The 19927-nt window shown below is 49.8% G+C and overlaps 1 protein-coding gene across 2 annotated transcripts in view; it reads right to left on the reverse strand.

Annotated features, from left to right (window-relative positions):
• Positions 1 to 19927, reverse strand: part of CSE1L (chromosome segregation 1 like) — a 296982-nt gene that overhangs the window by 196637 nt on the left and 80418 nt on the right. For both annotated transcript variants that reach the window (XM_069243443.1, XM_069243444.1), the window contains one exon: positions 19645 to 19774. In XM_069243443.1, coding sequence (XP_069099544.1) covers positions 19645 to 19774 — 130 coding nt within the window. The remainder of the gene's footprint in view (positions 1 to 19644; positions 19775 to 19927) is intronic.

Here is a 19927-nt window from a genome sequence, read left to right on the forward strand (position 1 = left end):
GGCAGAGCGCGAGAGCGCAGGAGGCAGAGAGCGAGAGCGCAGGAGGCAGAGAGCGAGAGCGCAGGAGGCAGAGAGCGAGAGCGCAGGAGGCAGAGAGCGAGAGCGCAGGAGGCAGAGAGCGAGAGCGCAGGAGGCAGAGAGCGAGAGCGCAGGAGGCAGAGAGCGAGAGCGCAGGAGGCAGAGAGCGAGAGCGCAGGAGGCAGAGAGCGCGAGAGCGCAGGAGGCAGAGAGCGAGAGAGCGCAGGAGGCAGAGAGCGAGAGAGCGCAGGAGGCAGAGAGCGAGAGAGCGCAGGAGGCAGAGAGCGAGAGAGCGCAGGAGGCAGAGAGCGAGAGAGCGCAGGAGGCAGAGAGCGAGAGAGCGCAGGAGGCAGAGAGCGAGAGAGCGCAGGAGGCAGAGAGCGAGAGAGCGCAGGAGGCAGAGAGCGAGAGAGCGCAGGAGGCAGAGAGCGCAGGAGGCAGAGAGCGAGAGAGCGCAGGAGGCAGAGAGCGAGAGAGCGCAGGAGGCAGAGAGCGAGAGAGCGCAGGAGGCAGAGAGCGAGAGAGCGCAGGAGGCAGAGAGCGCAGGAGGCAGAGAGCGCAGGAGGCAGAGAGCGCAGGAGGCAGAGAGCGCAGGAGGCAGAGAGCGCAGGAGGCAGAGAGCGCAGGAGGCAGAGAGCGCAGGAGGCAGAGAGCGCAGGAGGCAGAGAGCGCAGGAGGCAGAGAGCGCAGGAGGCAGAGAGCGCAGGAGGCAGAGAGCGCAGGAGGCAGAGAGCGAGAGAGCGCAGGAGGCAGAGAGCGAGAGAGCGCAGGAGGCAGAGAGCGAGAGAGCGCAGGAGGCAGAGAGCGAGAGAGCGCAGGAGGCAGAGAGCGAGAGAGCGCAGGAGGCAGAGAGCGAGAGAGCGCAGGAGGCAGAGAGCGAGAGAGCGCAGGAGGCAGAGAGCGAGAGCGCAGGAGGCAGAGAGCGAGAGCGCAGGAGGCAGAGAGCGAGAGCGCAGGAGGCAGAGAGCGAGAGCGCAGGAGGCAGAGAGCGAGAGCGCAGGAGGCAGAGCGCGAGAGCGCAGGAGGCAGAGCGCGAGAGAGCAAAAGCGCTCGTCGCGCAGGAGGCAGAGAGCAAGAGAGCAAAAGCGCTCGTCGCGCAGGAGGCAGAGAGCAAAAGCGCGCGTCGCGCAGGAGGCAGAGAGCAAAAGCGCGCGTCGCGCAGGAGGCAGAGAGCAAGAGCGCGCGTCGCGCAGGAGGCAGAGAGCAAGAGCGCGCGTCGCGCAGAAGCGCGCGTCGCGCAGGAGGCAGAGAGCAAGAGCGCGCGTCGCGCAGGAGGCAGAGAGCAAAAGCGCGCGTCGCAGGAGGCAGCAAGCGCGCGTCGCAGGAGGCAGCAAGCGCGCGTCGCAGGAGGCAGCAAGCGCGCGTCGCAGGAGGCAGCAAGCGTGCGTCGCAGGAGGCAGCAAGCGTGCGTCGCAGGAGGCAGCAAGCGCGAGAGCAAAAGCGCGCGTCGCGCAGGAGGCAGCGAGCGAGAGCAAAAGCACGCATCGCGCAGGAGGCAGCGAGCGAGAGCACCCATCGCGCAGGAGGCAGCGAGCGAGAGCACCCATCGCGCAGGAGGCAGCGAGCGAGAGCACCCATCGCGCAAGAGGCAGCGAGCAAGAGCACCCATCGCGCAGGAGGCAGCGAGCGAGAGCAAACATCGCGCAGAAGGCAGCGAGCGAGAGCACCCATCGCCCAGAATGCAGCGAGCGAGAGCACCCATCGCGCAGAAGGCAGCGAGCAAGAGCACCCATCGCGCAGAAGGCAGCGAGCGAGAGCACCCATCGCGCAGAAGGCAGCGAGCGAGAGCACCCATCGCGCAGAAGGCAGCGAGCGAGAGCACCCATCGCGCAGGAAGCAGCGAGCGAGAGAGCATGTGGCGAAGGAGGCAGAGAGCAAGAGAGCGCAGGAGGCAGAGCGCGAGAGCGCGCAGGAGGCAGAGGGCGAGAGCGCGCAGGAGGCAGAGGGCGCAGGAGGCAGAGAGCGAGAGAGCGCAGGAGGCAGAGAGCGCAGGAGGCAGAGAACGAGAGCGCAGGAGGCAGAGAGCGCACAAGGCAGAGAACGAGAGAGCGCATGAGGCAGAGAACGAGAGAGCGCATGAGGCAGAGAACGAGAGAGCGCATGAGGCAGAGAACGAGAGAGCGCATGAGGCAGAGAACGAGAGCGCACGAGGCAGAGAACGAGAGCGCGCACGAGGCAGAGAACGAGAGAGCGCACGAGGCAGAGAACGAGAGAGCGCACGAGGCAGAGAACGAGAGAGCGCACGAGGCAGAGAACGAGAGAGCGCACGAGGCAGAGAACGAGAGAGCGTGTCGTGCAGGAGGCAGAGAGCGAGAGCGCGGGGCCAGGAGGCAGGGAGAGAGCAGGAGGCAGAGAGAAAGAGAGCAGGAGGCAGAGAGAAAACCAGAGAGACGGCGCATGCCGGCCCCAGAGAGCGCATGCAGCAGAGAGTTCCAAGTCATAACAGTTTTCCAAAATAACTGTTTTTATACGTAGTTTATTAAATTGACCAAAGCATCTTTCCTAAACTTCGACCTTCTATTCAACTCTTTAATTGTCTTTTAAATCTGTTATATTACCACATCTATTTCTCTTGCCAACACTGTATAAGCTATACACACATCTATACACACCCCACACAATATTATATATGTACAAGTTACTTACCTTCGGTAACAAAATATCTGGTAGAGACATTCTGGTTGCAGATTCCTTTCCTTAGAATTTCAACCAGGCGTCCAGAGATGTTTCTTCAAGCAATACCCTTGTGCGTCGGCAGGTGGCATCGGTTGACTTCGCAGACGTCGTAGTTGCTGTGATGACATCGGGAGTTGTATATAGAAGCCGCCCTCGCGCAGTGAAGCCAGTTTCTTTTAACGACTTTCCACGCCAAAGCGCAGAGCCGCTAAGAACACTGAGATTGGTGCGCCAGAGCTAAGGAACTGAATGGGGGAATCCCTGTCCCTAGAAATCAGTTCGCAAGCAGGGAGGATGGGTGGGCGGTAAGTAATCTGCAACTAGAATATGTCTCTACAAGATATTTCGTTACCGAAGGTAAGTAACTTGTACGTCTGATACGGACTTCTAGTTGCAGATTCCTTTCCTTAGAATAGATACCCAAGCAATGCCATCCTCGTGGTGGGCTGCGAACCAAGATCATACTAGGAAGTCCTGCAGGACCGAACTACCAAAATAGCCGTCCCAACAGACCTGACTATCCAGGCAGTAGTGTTTAGTAAACGTGTGCAGGGACGCCCACGTAGCTGCCTGGCAGATATCCAGGACAGGAACTCTGTGTGTTAACGCAATGGAAGCAGCAGTTGCTCTGGTAGAATGAGCACGCAAGCCCTCAAGGGGGTTGCTTCTTGGCCAAGGAGTAGCACATTTTGATGCAAAGAAGCACCCATCGAGAGATGGTACACTTTTGCACTGCTGTAGGAAGTTGGCTCTGTATGTGCTATTTCAAAGTAAGAAATAGCATGCACAGAGTCCAAGAGTTCCCCTTAGAGGTAAGATAGTGGCAAAAAGAGATAATTCTAATGCTCTATTTTGTGGTAGTGTGGTCGAGCAGCAGGCTTATCAGAGGGTAGTGTTAAGCATTTGTTGTACACACACAGGCAATAGATGAGGAACACACAAAAAGACAATTCTAGGCCAATAGGTTTTTATATAGAAAAATATATTTTCTTTATTTTAAGAACCACAGGTTCAAGATTTACAAACAATACTTTAAATGAAAGGTATTTCACTCAGGTATCTTAGGAACTTTGAATCATCACAATAGCATGTACAGTTGTGGCAAAAATGGCATTAAGCTATTTTAAAATTGGACACTTAGTGCAAAAATCAACAGTTCCTGGGGGAGGTAAGTATTTGTTAGGTTCACAGGTAAGTAAAGCACTTACAGGGTTCAAAGTTGGGTCCAAGGTAGCCCACCGTTGGGGGTTTAAGGCAACCCCAAAGTTACCACACCAGCAGCTCACGGCCGGTCAGGTGCAGAGGTCAAAGTGGTGCCCAAAACACATAGGCTTCAATGAAAATAGGAGTGCCCCGGTCCAGTCTGCCAGCAGCTAAGTACCCGTGACTTCGGAGGGAAGACCAGGGGGGTTTTGTAGGGCACTGGGGGGACACAAGCAGGCACAGAAAGTACACCCTCAGCGGCACAGGGGCGGCCGGGTGCAGTGTGCAAACAGGCGTCGGGTTTGCAATAGGTTTCAGTGGGAGACCTAGGGGTCTCTTCAGCGATGCAGCCAGGCAAGGGGGGGCTCCTCGGGGTAGCCACCACCTGGGCTAGGAAGAGGGCCGCCTGGGGGGGGGGGGGTGCTCCTGCACTGGAGTTCGGATCCTTCAGGTCCTGGGGGCTGCGGGTGCACTGTTTTTCCCAGGCGTCGGGTTCTTTGAAGAAGGCAGTCGCGGTCAGGGGGAGCCTCTGGATTCCCTCTGTTGGAGTCACTGTGGGGTCTCAGGGGGGTCAACTCTGGCTACGCATGAGCTCGCAGTCGCCGGGGAGTCCTCCCTGAAGAGTTAGTTTTCTGCAGGTCGAGCCGGGGGCGTCGGGTGCAGAGTGGAAAGTCTCACGCTTCCGGCGGGAAACGTGTGGTCTTTAAAAGTTGCTTCTTTGTTGCAAAGTTGCAGTTTCTTTGTCCTGTGGAGTTCTTGGTCCTTTTAGATGCAGGGTAGTCCTCTGAGGCTTCAGAGGTCGCTGGACCCTGGGGGAATGCATCGCTGTTGCAGTTTTTCTTGAAGTGGAGAGACAGGCCGGTAGGACTGGGGCCAAAGCAGTTGGTGTCCCCGTCTTCTCTGCAGGGATTCAGGTCAGCAGTCCTTTGTCTTCAGGTTGCAGGAATCTATCTTGCTAGGTTCTGGGAGCCCCTAACTACTCAATTTAGGCGTGTGTTTCGGTCTGGGGGTTAGTAGCCAATGGCTACTAGCCCTGAGGGTGGCTACACCCTCTTTGTGCCTCCTCCCTGAGGGGAGGGGGGCACATCCCTAATCCTATTGGGGGAATCCTCCATCTGCAAGATGGAGGATTTCTAAAAGTCAGAGTCACCTCAGGACACCTTAGGGGTTGTCCTGACTGGCCAGTGACGACTCCTTGTTTTTCTCATTATCTCCTCCGGCCTTGCCGCCAAAAGTGGGGCCGTGGCCGGAGGGGGCGGGCATCTCCACTAGCTGGGATGCCCTGTGGCGCTGTAACAAAGGGGGTGAGCCTTTGAGGCTCACCGCCAGGTGTTACAGTTCCTGCAGGGGGAGGTGAGAAGCACCTCCACCCAGTACAGGCTTTGTTACTAGCCACAGAGTGACAAAGGCACTCTCCCCATGTGGCCAGCTACAGGTCTGGTGTGTGGCAGGCTGGCAAAACTAGTCAGCCCACACTGGAAGTCGGGTATGTTTTCAAGGGGCATCTCTAAGATGCCCTCTGGGTATATTTCACAATAAAATGTACACTGGCATCAGTGTGCATTTATTGTGCTGAGAAATTTGATACCAAGCTTCCCAGTTTTCAGTGTAGCCCTTATGGTGCTGTGGAGTTCGTTTATGACAGACTCCCAGACCATATACTCTTATGGCTACCCTGCACTTACAATGTCTAAGGTTTTGCTTAGACACTGTAGGGGCATAGTGCTCATGCACCTATGCCCTCACCTGTGGTATAGTGCACCCTGCCTTAGGGCTGTAAGGCCTGCTAGAGGGGTGACTTATCTATGCCATAGGCAGTGTGAGGTTGGCATGGCACCCTGAGGGGAGTGACATGTCGACTTATATTTTCTACCCATCAGCACACACAAGCTGGCAAGCAGTGTGTCTGTGCTGAGTGAGGGGCCCCCAGTGTGGCATAAGACATGCTGCAGCCCTTAGAGACCTTCCCTGGCATCAGGTCCCTTGGTACCAGGCGTACCAGTTACAAGGGACTTACCTGGATGCCAGGGTGTTCCAATTGTGGAGACAAAGGTACAGTTTTAGGGAAAGAACACTGGTGCTGGGGCCTGGTTAGCAGGCCTCAGCACACTTTCAAATCATAACTTGGCATCAGCAAAGGCAAAAAGTCAGGGGGTAACCATGCCAAGGAGGCATTTCCTTACAACTGCCTTCCCTTTTTTCGCACCCACATATCCAATGAAGAGTTGATCGTCCACCCGGAACTCTTTAGTACGATTGAGGTAGAACGCCAACGCTCTTTTTGGGTCCAGACAGTGGAGTATCTCCTCCTCATGGGAAGGATGTGGGGGTGCGTAGAAAGTAAGCAGAGTGATGGACTGGTCTACATGAAAGGGTGTAACAACCTTAGGAAAGAAGGAAGCCATAGTGTGCAACACTACTTTGTCACGGTGCACAGATAAGTATGGAGGTTTTGAGGAAAGGGTCTAAAGCTCATTCACCCTGCGATCAGAGGTGACAGCGAGTAGAAAGACAGTTTTGAAGGTGAGGAGCCGCAAGGGACAATTATGCATTGGCTCAAGGGGGTACGTATCAAATAAGTAAGTACAAGATTAAGGTCCCACTGAGGCATGATAAATGGAGTGGGAGGAAATAAATGAGTGAGCCCTTTTAGGAATCTTCTCACAATAGGAGATTTAAAGAGTGAGGACTGATCAGGTCACCTAAAAAAGGTTGAAATGGCAGATAAAAACCCTTTAAGGTTTCTCAAAGGAGAGCCCTGCTGGGCCAAAGAAAGAATGTTCAGAAGAACCTCGGATAGAGGGGGTCAACAGATTTGTTGGTACACCATGCCACAAATTTATTCCAACAACAGGCGTATACAGTCTTGGTTGATGGACGCCTGGCTGCCAAGATAACATTGCAGACTTCGGGTGGAAGGGCAAAAGCCGTCAACTGGCGCTGCTCAATCTCCACGCATGAAGGCGGAGGTTGGACAGGTTTGGGTGAAGAACCGTCCCCTGTTGCTACAACAGAAGATCTGCCCGAAGAGGCAGTCTGAGTGGAGGATCGATGGACATGCTCAATGGCTCTGGATACCATACTCTCCATGCCCAGTCCTGAGCCACCAAGATGACTTGGGCCCGGTCATCCCTGATTTTCTTGAGAACTCTTGGAAGAAGAGGTATAGGGGAAAGGAGGCCAGAGTTCCACTCGAGACGAAAAGAGTCTCCAAGCGAGTTCCGCCTTGGAAACTCCAACGTGCGAAACAGCTGACATTGCACGTTCTCTGCGGAGGAAAACAGATCTAACCAAGGCTTCCCCACTGCCAAAAGAGACCTTGCGCCACCTCCAGATGGAGACGCCATTCGTGATCGACTGTGCATTGATGGCTGAGTTTGTCCGCTCTGGTGCTGAGGGAGCCCACCAGATGTTGAACCATCAGGGTAATGCGCTGATGTTCCAGCCATGTCCAGAGGCGTAGTTCCTCCTGACAGAGTCCAGGACCCTACTTCGCCCTGTTTGTTGGAGTAACACATGGCGGTAGTATTGTCTGTGAACACCTGCACCACTTTTCCTTTGAGAGAGGGAAGGAATGCTTTCAACGCAAGCCTGATCACCCGGAGCTCCAGCAGATTGATATGGAGCCAAGACTCTGTCTGAGGTGACAGTCCTCTGATCTCCGCCTCTCCCATGTGGCCGCCCCAACCTAGAAGTGACACATCTGTCACTATAAATAGATCTGGTTGGGGAAGGGAGAGGGATCGGCCGTGGACCCAATGTGGATTTGAAAGCCACCACTGCAGGTCTTTCGCAGTCCCCTCTGAGATCTGGACCAGGTCGGAGAGATTCCCCTGATGCTGCGCCCACTGGAACCTCAGGTCCCACTGAAGAGCCAACATGTGCCATCTGGCAAGTGTCACTAGCAGGATGCAGGAGGCTAGAGGCCCAGCAGCCTCAGAGTCCGTCTCACCTAAACCCAAGACCGAGGCCAAAAGATCGGAATCATAGCCAGAATGTTTTGGACCCAGCACCGCTCTGATGAAAGGGAGCGACTGAGAGGGAGTCAGGTGTGACTTCGGCACATTTATAGTGAACCCCAGCATGTGCAGGAGGTTCGCCGTAGTCTGAAGGTGGGAGATTACTTTCTGGGGCGAATCCACCTTCAACAGCCAGTCTTTGAGGTAGGGGAAGACGGAGACCCCTAATCTGCGCAGATGAGCTGCAACCACTGCCATCACTGTTGTGAACATCCGAGGGGCGCTGGTAAGGACCAAGGGGAGCAAGGTAAACTGATAGTGCTCATGACCTACCACAAATCGTAGGCAACATCTGTGGGCAGGCAGGATGGGGATGTGGAAATAAGCGTCCTGCAAGCCCAACGCTACCATCCAGTCTCCTGGGTCCAAGGCAGACAGAACCTGAGCCAGGGTGAGCATTTTGAATTTCTCCTTCTTGAGGAAGTAGTTTGGTCCCGAAGGTCTAGGACAGGACGTAAGCCCTTGTACTTAGTATCAGAAAGTAGTGGGAATTACAACCACGACTTACTTCTGGCACAGGGACCTTTTCTATAGCTCCCTTGGCCCAGAGAGCTGTGACTTCCTGGCAGAGAAGCGCCAAATGATCCTCTGGAAGATGTTTGAAGGATGGTGGCATGGGTGGTGGAGCAGATTCGAAAGGGAGGGAGTAGCCCTTTCGAACGATCTGCAAAACCCACCTGTCCGTTGTGACGTTTTCCAAGTGGGGCAGATGACGGCGAATCCTGCCACCAACTGGAGGGGAGTGTGGGGACGGACTAGGAGGGTTTCGAGGCAGCAGTGGGGGCAGAGGTGGACTAGGCAGACCTCTGGTTCCCTGTCCCACGGCCACGTGGGATTCCACGTCCCTGGCCATGCAAAGGCTGAACAGCGCGTGCGGCACAGTGGATAGGTGGAGGACGCGACAGGGAGCCACTTCCGTGGCCATGAAAGGGGCAAAAGCGGACTGTGGTGGGCGAGGGGGCAGAGGAAAGACCGAGGGACCGAGCCACATCCAGTTAATCCTTGAATCTCCAAGGCCGAGTCCGCTTTGTCTCCGAAGAGACGGCAGCCATTAAAGGGCATGTCCATGAGTGACTGTTAGACATCCCCAGAAAAAACACAAGTACATACCAGGCGTGATGTCGTAAGGCCACCTTCTTAGCAACCGATCTTCCCAGAGAGTCGGTTGTGTCCAGCCCACAACGGATTGTAAACTTGTCCGCATCTCTCCCATCGTTCACAGCTTGGGAGACGATAGCACGGGCCTCCTCTGGTATATGCGGCAGGAGTTGTGCAACCGTATCCCACAAAGAGTGAGTATAGCGGCCCAAAAGGCATGCAGTGTTCACAGACCGCAGCGCGAGACTGGAAGAAGAAAACTTCTTGCCAAAATGTTCCCGTCTTTTGGATTCCCTATTCGGGGGTGCGGAAGGGAATGCACCGGAAGAAGAGGAAGCCTGGATAACAAGACTCTCAGGCATGGGGTGTTGGGACAGGGTCGTTCGGAGCGGGCCGATGGTGGCGTGCGATAGCCCTATTCACAGGAGCCCCTGTGTTGGGTTTGGACCATGTACCCAAAAGGACATCAGTGAGGGCTTCATTAAAAGGTAAAAGGGGTTCTGAAGTAGAAGCCCCAGGCTGAAGCACCTCAGTCAGGAGATTAGACCTGACCTCAACAGTGGAAAGCTCGAGACCAAGGACCTCAGCTGCTCTACTGACCACCATACCATAAGTTGCTCCCTCCGCTGTAGCCATGGTAGGAGGAGACAGCATGCCAGCATCAGGAGAAATATCCAGACCACTGGCTTCGCCCAATTCCTGAGCCAAGTCCATAGAAGGATCATCCTGGTATTTGTAAGGGTCCAGGGACCCCTCCAATCCCTCCCCATATTTGTACCCATAAGAAAAAGGGTCTAAATCAGACCTGGGGCGAAAAGGCCCCATCAAAGTCAAAGGCGGCAGCGGGCGACGCCGCCCCGACTCAGTCTCCGGGAATAAGAATTGGGTTGACGTTGATAATTGGCACTACCGACGTCAGGAGCGTAGATGATCGACCCTGCGCCGGGGAAGGTCTCAAGGGTGCGACCGGCACGGATCCGCGGACGGATCTGGAGGTGATCTCGGTGGCCGGAGCAAAAGCCGATGCCGCCCACTCGGAACCCGAAGGCCCATCAGCCGAACCCCTTGGGCCCGAAGGCACCATATCAGGGTCGGACCACCCAAATAGGAGGCGCATGGCCTCAAAAAACTAAGTTGGGCGGGGGACGCTCTGGCTCCGGGAAACTCAGGGAAGTGCAGAGCCAACCCAGACGAAGGTTCAGAGGACAGAGGCCTTGTGCATGGACGCTAATCCAGCATCGCTTCGGGCGAGCGACGGGGCGAAGTCAGAGAGCGCTGGGACAACTTCTTCTTACCTTGACCTGAGGATTTGGAAGAAGACGAGTGGTGATGACTCAGCGACCGATCGAGACCTTCCTCTCGAGCAAGACCAGGACCTATGCGGGGTTGAGTGCTGGGCCGCCATAAGCTTTAGGAACCGGTCCCTCAAAGCCTTCGGGTGCATGGCCCGGCACTCTGAGTACGACTGCGGGTCGTGGTCGCACTCGAGACACCACAGACAAACCCGATGAGGATCAATCACAGAAATTGTACGACAGTCCTCGCATGGCTTGAACCCGGTCTTCAGGGACATCCTCAACGCAACAAAGATTCACAGAAAAACTCGACAAAACGGTTGAATTCGCCCCCAATTTTTTTTTCTCAAAAATAGCCAGGGTAGCTCTTCTCCGGATCAGCACGTGGCGTGGAAAGAAAATAACTGACGTCACTGCACAACAGCGGCATCTATATACTACTCCCAACATCATCACAGCGACCATGACGTCCGCGCAAGGGCATTGCTCAAAGAAAAATCTCTGGATCCAGTTTGACACCTGGGGGAAATTCTAAGGTAAGGAATCTGCAACTAGACGTCTCTATCAGAGATATAGATATATATATAAAATGACACTTACCCAGTGTACATCTGTTCGTGGCATGTGGTGCTGCAGAGTCACATGCTATGCATAGCTCTTCCGACATCTAGAGTTGGGCTCAGAGTGTTACAAGTTGTTTTTGTTCGAAGAAGTCTTTTCGGAGTCACAAGATTGAGTGACTCCTTCTCTAGGTTACCGTGCGCATGGGCATCGACTCCATTGTTGGATTGTTTTCCCACAAAGGGTGAAGGAAGGAGTGATAGAGTATAAGAGTAAAAGAATATAAAGAGATGTCCATGCAAATGTAAATGTACCTACATATGTACAAATGGTAAACTTGAATGACTACAGGCTTCCGGGGAGGAGGGAAGGTGCATGTGAATCTGCAGCACTACATGCCACGAACAGATGTACACTCGGTAAGTGACATTTTCCATTCAGTGGCATGTGTAGCTGCAGATACACATGCTATGCATAGACTACAAAGCAGTTAATCCTCCCCCAAAAAACATAGCAGTGCCTAGCCTGTAGGAGTTGAAGTTGTTTGAAATAGTGTTCGTAAGACAGCTTGGCCAACACTGGCCTGTTGCTTTGAAAATACATCTACAGAATGTTTTGTAAATGTTTGAGTAGAAGACCATGTGGCTGCTTTATATATATCAGCCATTGGTATGTTTCCTAAAAATGCCATAGACGCACCTTTCTTTCTTGTAGAATGTGCTCTAGGTGTGATCAAAAGTTGTCTTTTTGCCTTAATGTAACATGTTTGTATGCATCTAACAATCCATCTTGCTAACCCTTGATTAGAGATAGGATTGCCTTTATGTGGTTGCTAAAAAGCAACAAAAAGTTGTTTTGTTTTCCTAAAATCTAAAAGTTCTATCTATATAGTACATAAGAGCTCTTTTAAGATCCAGAGTATGAAGGGCTCTTTCTGCAACTGAGTCAGGCTCTGGAAAGAAGACTAGCAATTCCGCTGTTTGGTTGATGTGAAAAGTAGATAATACTTTTGGGAGAAATTTGGGATTTGTTCTAAGTACAACTTTATGTTTCTGTACCTGGAAAAAAGGTTCTTCAAGAGTGAATGCTTGTATTCACTAACCCCTCGTAATGAAGTAACAGATATGAGAAAGGCAACCTTCCATGTTAAAAATTGAATTTGACAAGAGTGCATGGGTTCAAAAGGTGGGACCATGAGTCTGTTAAGTACGATATTTAGATTCCAAGTAGGAACAGGTGGTGTTCTAGGTGGAATAATGTGTTTTAATCCTTTCATGAAGGCTTTAATAACAGTGTGTTGAATAGTCTGTAGGTATGCAGATATTGCAGTAAGATGAATTTTGATGGATGAAAAAGCCATATTTGATTTTTGCAAATTAAGTAGCTAGCATACAATATCTTGTATTGATGCTGTAAGTGGATTAGTGTTTTTAGATTGATAGTAGTAAACAAATCTTTTCCATTTTTTAGCATAACATTGTCTAGTAGTAGGTTTATGTGCCTGCTTAAGCACGTCCATACATTCTAATGGAGGTTTCAGGTATCCAAATTCTAGGACTTCAGGAGCCAAATCGCTAAATTGAGATCACTGGGGTTTGGGTGCCTGACTTGACCTTTGTTTTGTGTTAACAAATCTGGTCTGTGTGGGAGCTTGGAATGAGGTGCTACAGACAAGTCTAGGAGTGTTATGTACCAATGTTGACGTGCCCACATTGGGGCTAGGAGTATCATGGTCACAGATGTCTGACGTAGTTTGTTAACCAGAAAGGGAAGAAGTGCGAGAGGGGGGAAAAGTGTAAACAAATATCCCTGACCAATTGATCCGTAGAGCATTTCCCTTGGATAGGGGATGTAGGTGTCTTGATGCTAAGTTTTGGCATTTTGCATTTTCGCTTGTTGCGAATAAATCTATTTCTGGTGTTTCCCACTTTTGAAAGTACTTAAGAAGTACCTGAAAGTGAATCTCCCATTCATGTGTTTGTTGGTGGTTCCTGCTTAGGTTATCCGCCAGTTGATTTTGTATTCCTGGAATGTATTCCGCTAACAGATGAATGCTCTTGGAGCTGTTATGCCGAATGGCAGAACTTTGAACTGATAATGTTTTCCTGCTATGACGAACCTGAGGTATTTTCTGTGAGCTGGATGGATGGGTATATGGAAATACGCATCTTTGAGGTCTAAAGCATTCATGTAATCTTGTTTCTGTAGTGGTGGAATGACGTCCTGCAGAGTTACCATGTGAAACTGTTATGACAGGATTGAGAGACCTGAGGTCTAGGATAAGCCTTAGAGTTTTTGGGAATGAGGAAGTATAGTGAGTATACTCGTGTTCCTTGTTGAGAATGTAGGACTAATTCTATTGCTCGATTTAGTAGTAGCAATCGTAACTCCTTTTGTAACAGAATGTTGTATTCTGGGGACAATTTGTGGTAACGCGGCGGGACGTTTGGAGGGGTGGAGATCAATTCTAGGCAATAGGCATTGCGGATAATTGACTATACCCAATGGTCTGTGGTGATATTTTGCCAATGAGAGTGAGATTGCTGTAGTCTTAACCCCCCCCCTCCCCCCTACACACAGGAGATGTGTGGGGTTGAGGGATGGGGAAATAAGTCACTGTATGGATGGTGTAGTGGCTTGTTTTGAGGTTTGGAATTTGCCTCTGTTTCAGAAATACTGGCCGCTATAAGACCCTCTAAATCCCCCTCTTTGTTGTCCCTGCTTTGCCTGGGAGGTAGAGGCTTAAGAGGATTGAGGTTTGAATCCTCCCCTAAATTGTTGCCTGCGAAAGGAGCCTCTATATGGTGTTGTGTATAATGCTCCCATTGCCTTGGCAGTGTGAGTCTTTCTTCAGTTTTTCTATGGTTATATCGACCTCAGGCCCAAATAAGTGTTCCTTCTCAAAAGGCATGCGGAGTATTGCCTGTTGTATTTCTGGTTTAAAGCCAGAAGAAAGTAGCCATACATGCCTCCTTATAGTAATGGCAGTATTGACACTTCTGGCAGCTGTATCAGCAGCACCGAGGGCAGACCTTATCCGATTGTTGCTTATGACCTGTCCCTCTTCTACGATCTGTTGTGCTCTCTTTGGAAGCTCTTTTGGGAGGTGCTGTAGTAGCTCTTGCATCTCATCCCAGTGAGCTCTATCAGATCTGGCCAGAAGCGCTTGTGAATTTGCAATTTGCCATTGGTTGGCGGCTTGCGTGGCCAGTCTCTTGCCAGCAGCATCAAATTTCCTACTCTCCTTATCAGGTGGAGGAGCATCCCCGGAGGACTGGCTATTAGCCCTTTTTCTAGCTGCACTCAAAACAACTGAATCTGGAGGAACTTGGTGTGTGTGTGTGATGTAGTCTGGGTCTGTAGGAGCCGGTTTTTATGTTTTGTCAATATGTGGAGTAATTACTCTAGCTTTGACTGGCTCACTAAAAAAAAAAAACTTTGGTATGCATGCTTGACCATTCCAGGCAACATGGGAAGGCACTGGTATCTAGAGTGAGTGGAGGACATAGTGTTGAACAAGAAATATTCCTTAAGGGGCTCAGTATGCATAAGCACCCCGTGATAAGCAGCGGCCCTGGAAACAACCTGCGTGTATGCAGTAGTGTACTCCGGTGAAGAAGGCTTGGAGGAGTATAAGTTAGGATCATTATCTGGAATAGGATCCGGGTCATATAAATCCCAAGGATCCACTGTATCCCCATGAGAGTACTGTGAGTGTGTTGGTGAAGGCAACAGTGGTAGAGTAGTGTGTGGAGGAGTAAAAGAAATCTGTGGTGAATGAGGAGGAGAAGTAGGGGCATGTACTGGTTTCTCCTTTTGCTTGTAAATTTTTGCTGGTGGTTGAACAGTGTAATTCTTCCTGAAAAGCCAGCTTTCCTTTAGTTTTCAAAGGAGGTGCATTAACAATTCTGCCAGCCTCTTTGTGTATGTGTATTCTGGATTGTCTCTCATCCACAACTTCCAGTATAGGTTGAATCTCAGTGTCCTCATCAGAAGGTCTGTAAGATTCCTGCATTGACTTCAAACTTTGTCTGAGGCGGCTTGAAAGTCCTTGTTCCTCTGTATAAGAAGTTTTCTTGGGTTCCAAAGTTTGGATCTTTTACAGTTCCGAAAATGGAGTCTGTTTCGGCTCCGAAGCAGGGCGTGAAGCTTCGACTCCGAGGAGTGAGGACGCTTACTGGAGTCTGAGGCAGAAGTCTTTACCGATTTACTGGACTCCGAAGTAGACGGAGGCGAGGCCTTTTTCGGCACTGAACCCGAAGGTCGGTGGTCGACAGTCTTTTTTCGGGTCAGACCATGGCCTTCTGGCAGTGGTGTACCCAAGTACTTTAGTGGGTTTTTTGTATGTGGGCGTAGGGGCAGGCGTACTCACGTGCTGGCCAGCAGTGATAGGCCTATCGTCTTCCGATTCTTCCTCGGAGTCTGTCTCTCGGATGGAGACCGCTGTCTGCGCCTGTTCTTCTTCAATGACGTCAAGATGTTCTGGGCTTTTCGACGCCATCTCTAACCTTCTGGCTCTCCGATCACGCAAGGTCTTCTTGGATCGAAACAATCGACAGGCTTCACAATCCTCTTCTCGGTGGTCTGGAGAAAGACACAGATTACAAACCAGGTGTTGGTCTGTATAGGTAAAGTTTGCGTGGCACCGAGGGCAGAATCAAAATGGAGTCCGATCCATCAGGCTTCCACGCTGTAGGCCCGAACAGGCCAGATTCTGGCGCATGCACCCAGAAGGGCAAAATCTATATTCTGATGGTACTATCTGTTCGAGGCTAGATGGAACGCGATCGAAACAATACTGACGATTAAATGTGTTTTCTAAGGTTTCTGATTCGAAATCTTGGAGCAAGAGGAATCCCATCCGAACCGGACAGCAGAAAGAAAACAATCTAAATGTCGATGCCCATGCGCACTGTAACCGAGTCACTCGATCCCGTGACTCCCCCCAAAAAATTTCTAACAAAAACAAATTGGAGCACTCGTTGCCAAACACTAGATGTCGGAAGAGCTAGGCATAGGATGTGTATCTGCAGCTACACATGCCACCGAACATACATTTTATTATGTTTATGTTTGAGAGGGTTCTTCGTCCCTCTGTGCTGTGACCGCCCTGTTTGGATCAGGCTTTTCATACGGAGAAAAGTTGATGGTGATTTATATGTTTGAAGCCAGATCCGCCCGTTTTTATCACATCATGTATTGAGGGAAATGCAAGAACTTTTGCTTCTGTGAATAAATAATGCCTCATTTCACTTTTAACCAGAGTTCGGCGCTTTTCTTCATGGAGGAGAAAATTGTTGGAATGTTTGAGAGGGTTCTTCGTCCCTCTGTGCTGTGACCGCCCTGTTTGGATCAGGCTTTTCATACGGAGAAAAGTTGATGGTGATTTATATGTTTGAAGCCAGATCCGCCCGTTTTTATCACATCATGTATTGAGGGAAATGCAAGAACTTTTGCTTCTGTGAATAAATAATGCCTCATTTCACTTTTAACCAGAGTTCGGCGCTTTTCTTCATGGAGGAGAAAATTGTTGGAATGTTTGAGAGGGTTCTTCGTCCCTCTGTGCTGTGACCGCCCTGTTTGGATCAGGCTTTTCATACGGAGAAAAGTTGATGGTGATATATATATATACACATACATACATACATACACACACATATATATACATATATATATACATACATACATATACACACAAACATACATATACACACACACCCAGTTTTTTTTTTTGTGGATAAACATGTTTGAGCATTTTCCTTATGTGGGTGAGATATATTTGAGTGTATGTTAGATATATGTGTGTGTATGACAATTCTCCAAATACACATATAGATAGGTTACACTGGCAGAAATAGCATCAATGTAGCTTGTTAGGTCTGGGTTTACACAGGAAAGGCATTGTGTCACAAGGAATATGCCGACACCCCCCTGTCCCAAGGCCGATTTGGCACCTGGACAGTGGGAAAATTAGTAGTGAGGAAGGCGTGTCCATTCTCAGGTCAGTTCCACCACTAAGGTGAGCTGCCTGCTTCAGACACAAAATTTCCAAGTCTGCCATCTTGGCAATGGCATAACTAGGAATTCTGCAACAAGGTTATGCCCACTTTCCACAGGAAGAGGTCATAGAGGGCATAGTGACCCCAGGGGGTAAGTAGCCTATTGGCTACTACCCTACACTTCCCTAACACCCCTAAATTCAGTATTTAGGGGAGCCCCAGCAAATCAGATCCTGCTGATGTAAAAGATGGTGGCAGCCACTGAAGAAACACAAAGAGCTGAAGACCAGAGGCTGACTCAGTACCAACCCTGCCAGCCTGCCCGCTGGCAATTGTGCAAAAGATGCCTTGTCTTGCAGCTGTCTGCGATTCCAAAAGCCTGGGAAGACTGCCAGCCTTTACCCAAAAATCAGGAACTCTCCTGTAACTGGAGCTGCTCCCCTGCATCTTGCAGGTAGCCAAAAGAGACCCAAGAGGACCCAGGACCACCAAAACCTGACGGTGTCACTGTGCTCAATCCTCCAAGCCCGAGCTGAAGTGGACCAACGGTGTCAGTGTCACTCCCAGGCCATCCAGGGATGACGCCACCTTTAATTCGCCCAAAGTGGACTTCCTGACCACGCCTGCCATCTCTTTCTGCAGGCCCCCCTAAACAGAAACCACCTCCGGTGATTGAAAACCAACTGTCCACTGCACCTCTGCAACTGGCCGCCCTGGACAGAGGAGAATATGCCCACTGGTGTCACTATGTCCCCGAGCCTCATGAGACTTGAACCCACTAGTTGCTTCAGTCAGACTGGATCCACACAGTCCACACCTACAGCCTCTTACTGCAGGCCACCTCCACCGCGACCGCTACCGGTGACGAAAACCCGATGGTCCAAGAACCCTCTGCACTCTGATGCCCCGGACCGAGGAGAACACGACCACTGGTCCCTACATCCCAGAGAATCATAAGAAATAAACTCACTTGGTGGTACACCCAGACTGGTGCCACAGTCCTCACCTGCAGCATCTTTTTGCCTGGACTCATCAGCACGGACTTCAGGAGGGCACCAGAAGCTCATTCACCACTGCACATGGCCACCCCAGTGCCGCTCGAGGAGACCTGCTTGGTGTGGCCTAAGACCATGCCCTATACTCACCGTAAGCCTGGAAGATTTGTCCAGTATGTTGTTGAGAAGTACCCGTAGTGCCGTACAGGTTTTCTCTCCCATATGGTAACATTGCAGTTACAGAAGTTGCACTGTCGATTTTTCAAACCTGTGAAAACTTCTATTGCAAAACCTACTTATCTGATCCTATGGATTCTGGTGCCTAAACATATGTAAAGATACTTGTTATTTTTGTAAATTGGTGTGGATCTCCGTATTGAGTTGTGTCTCATATTTACTGACTGTGTGCCTATGGTAAATATCCAACTCTCCTTTCTGCTAGGCCTAGTGCTGCTCGACCACACTACCCCCTAAAAGCGCCTTAGGATTACTAGAACAAGCCACTGTCCACTAGTAAGGGACCACCTGGGCTCTGCACAGTATACCTCACTTCCTACATAACTGCCATAGGAAGCTTTGATCTCACCTACAGATATAAAACAAGAAGGGAATTAAAGCAATCTTAGAATGAAAGTAAAACTTTACTCAGAGATGTGTGCTTGCTTGACTTGGAAGAAAACCATTCAGAAGTTTTCAAGCAATTAGCATTACAATCATTTATCAGTGGGTTGAAAGGGTAAAAAGATGGCAATAGCTGGACAGTTCGTATGGTGACAGCTCTTGAAACCAGGATTGTAAGCTAACCATGAATCTATGTTTAAATATAAAAGTCCCCATTGGATGAAGAAGCGTTTAGCTCCTGTTGTCCATTTCGAGTCTGCAGGACCAAGGAGCAGTCAGCAAACCTGTTAAATCAGGGTCCACAAATGAAATTCCCAGTCAGGCTATGTGACAAGACCTATAGGCAACTCATGTTATGCATGTTTGAAGAACATGCGCATCAGGAGGCAGCCAAGCAAATTTGGGCAAATAAAAACTTTTTGGTCCCACACTATAACTGTGCTTCTCCTTGATTGGTTTGCATAAACCTAAAAAAAAAAAAGAGTAAGCTGAACTTCAGGACCAGCCAAAGTTCATTCAGACCCGGGTTAAAGCACCAAACTTATTACCATATGCAATATTTAAAGGACAACGCAACAGCTATGACAGCAGCTGCCAGAATTCTAGGTACAAATGTTCCAACACCTGGTTTAGGATGTAAGTTGCATTCTACTTGAGCTTATTACTTAAATTTCAATTTTAAAATAGTTTATGATAATTGGGGTGGTTAGGCCCTTTTGGAAGATCTCTAAACGGATTATCCTGGCCAAGCAGTCTTTCACACAATTAAGCACCGAATACAATAAACTAAAAAACCCATGAGAAGTATTTCTGTTCTATCAGATTCCATATCCAAAGCACACAAAATACCTGAACATGGAGAGGTAGTAAAACATTTACAGTTTTTTCTAATTACGTTGTAAGCAAACAGCAGGTAGTGGTCTCCTGCACAAGTCAAGTGTAATGGAGGCTTATGATGTATAAAAGGTTAGGATGATCTGGATTGCTGAATAGCAAAACATAAGTGACAAGTGCACCAGGCAAAAAATAAGAAGGAAATACATTTTACTTGAAGATATCGATTAAATTGTGTATTCTGCTATTAATCAGTGATACTTGCTGATAAGCCAGCCTATTTTGACATGACAAAAGTTTAGGAAATTTAATTTTGAAGGGTTACCTCGGAATTCCATGTTGGGCACAATTACTTTTTCGCAGATACTCGTCAAAGTATTTGGGTCTTCAAACAAGTGCTTATAATGAGGTCTTTCACAAACAGATGCCAAGAACTGAATTGCATTACTAACCAACTGTGAAAAAGACAAATATTCATAACAGTTTACAAGACGCATTCATAATGGTAAATCTATAGTGCAGGCACAATAAATACAAATGGCTCACTACGTAAAATGTTTTCTTTAATTTGATGTTAGAAAAGTATTTATCTAATAGAAAACAGAAGC

The sequence above is a fragment of the Pleurodeles waltl genome, chromosome 7 (assembly GCF_031143425.1).
Source record: "Pleurodeles waltl isolate 20211129_DDA chromosome 7, aPleWal1.hap1.20221129, whole genome shotgun sequence".
NCBI classification, from domain to species: domain Eukaryota; kingdom Metazoa; phylum Chordata; class Amphibia; order Caudata; family Salamandridae; genus Pleurodeles; species Pleurodeles waltl.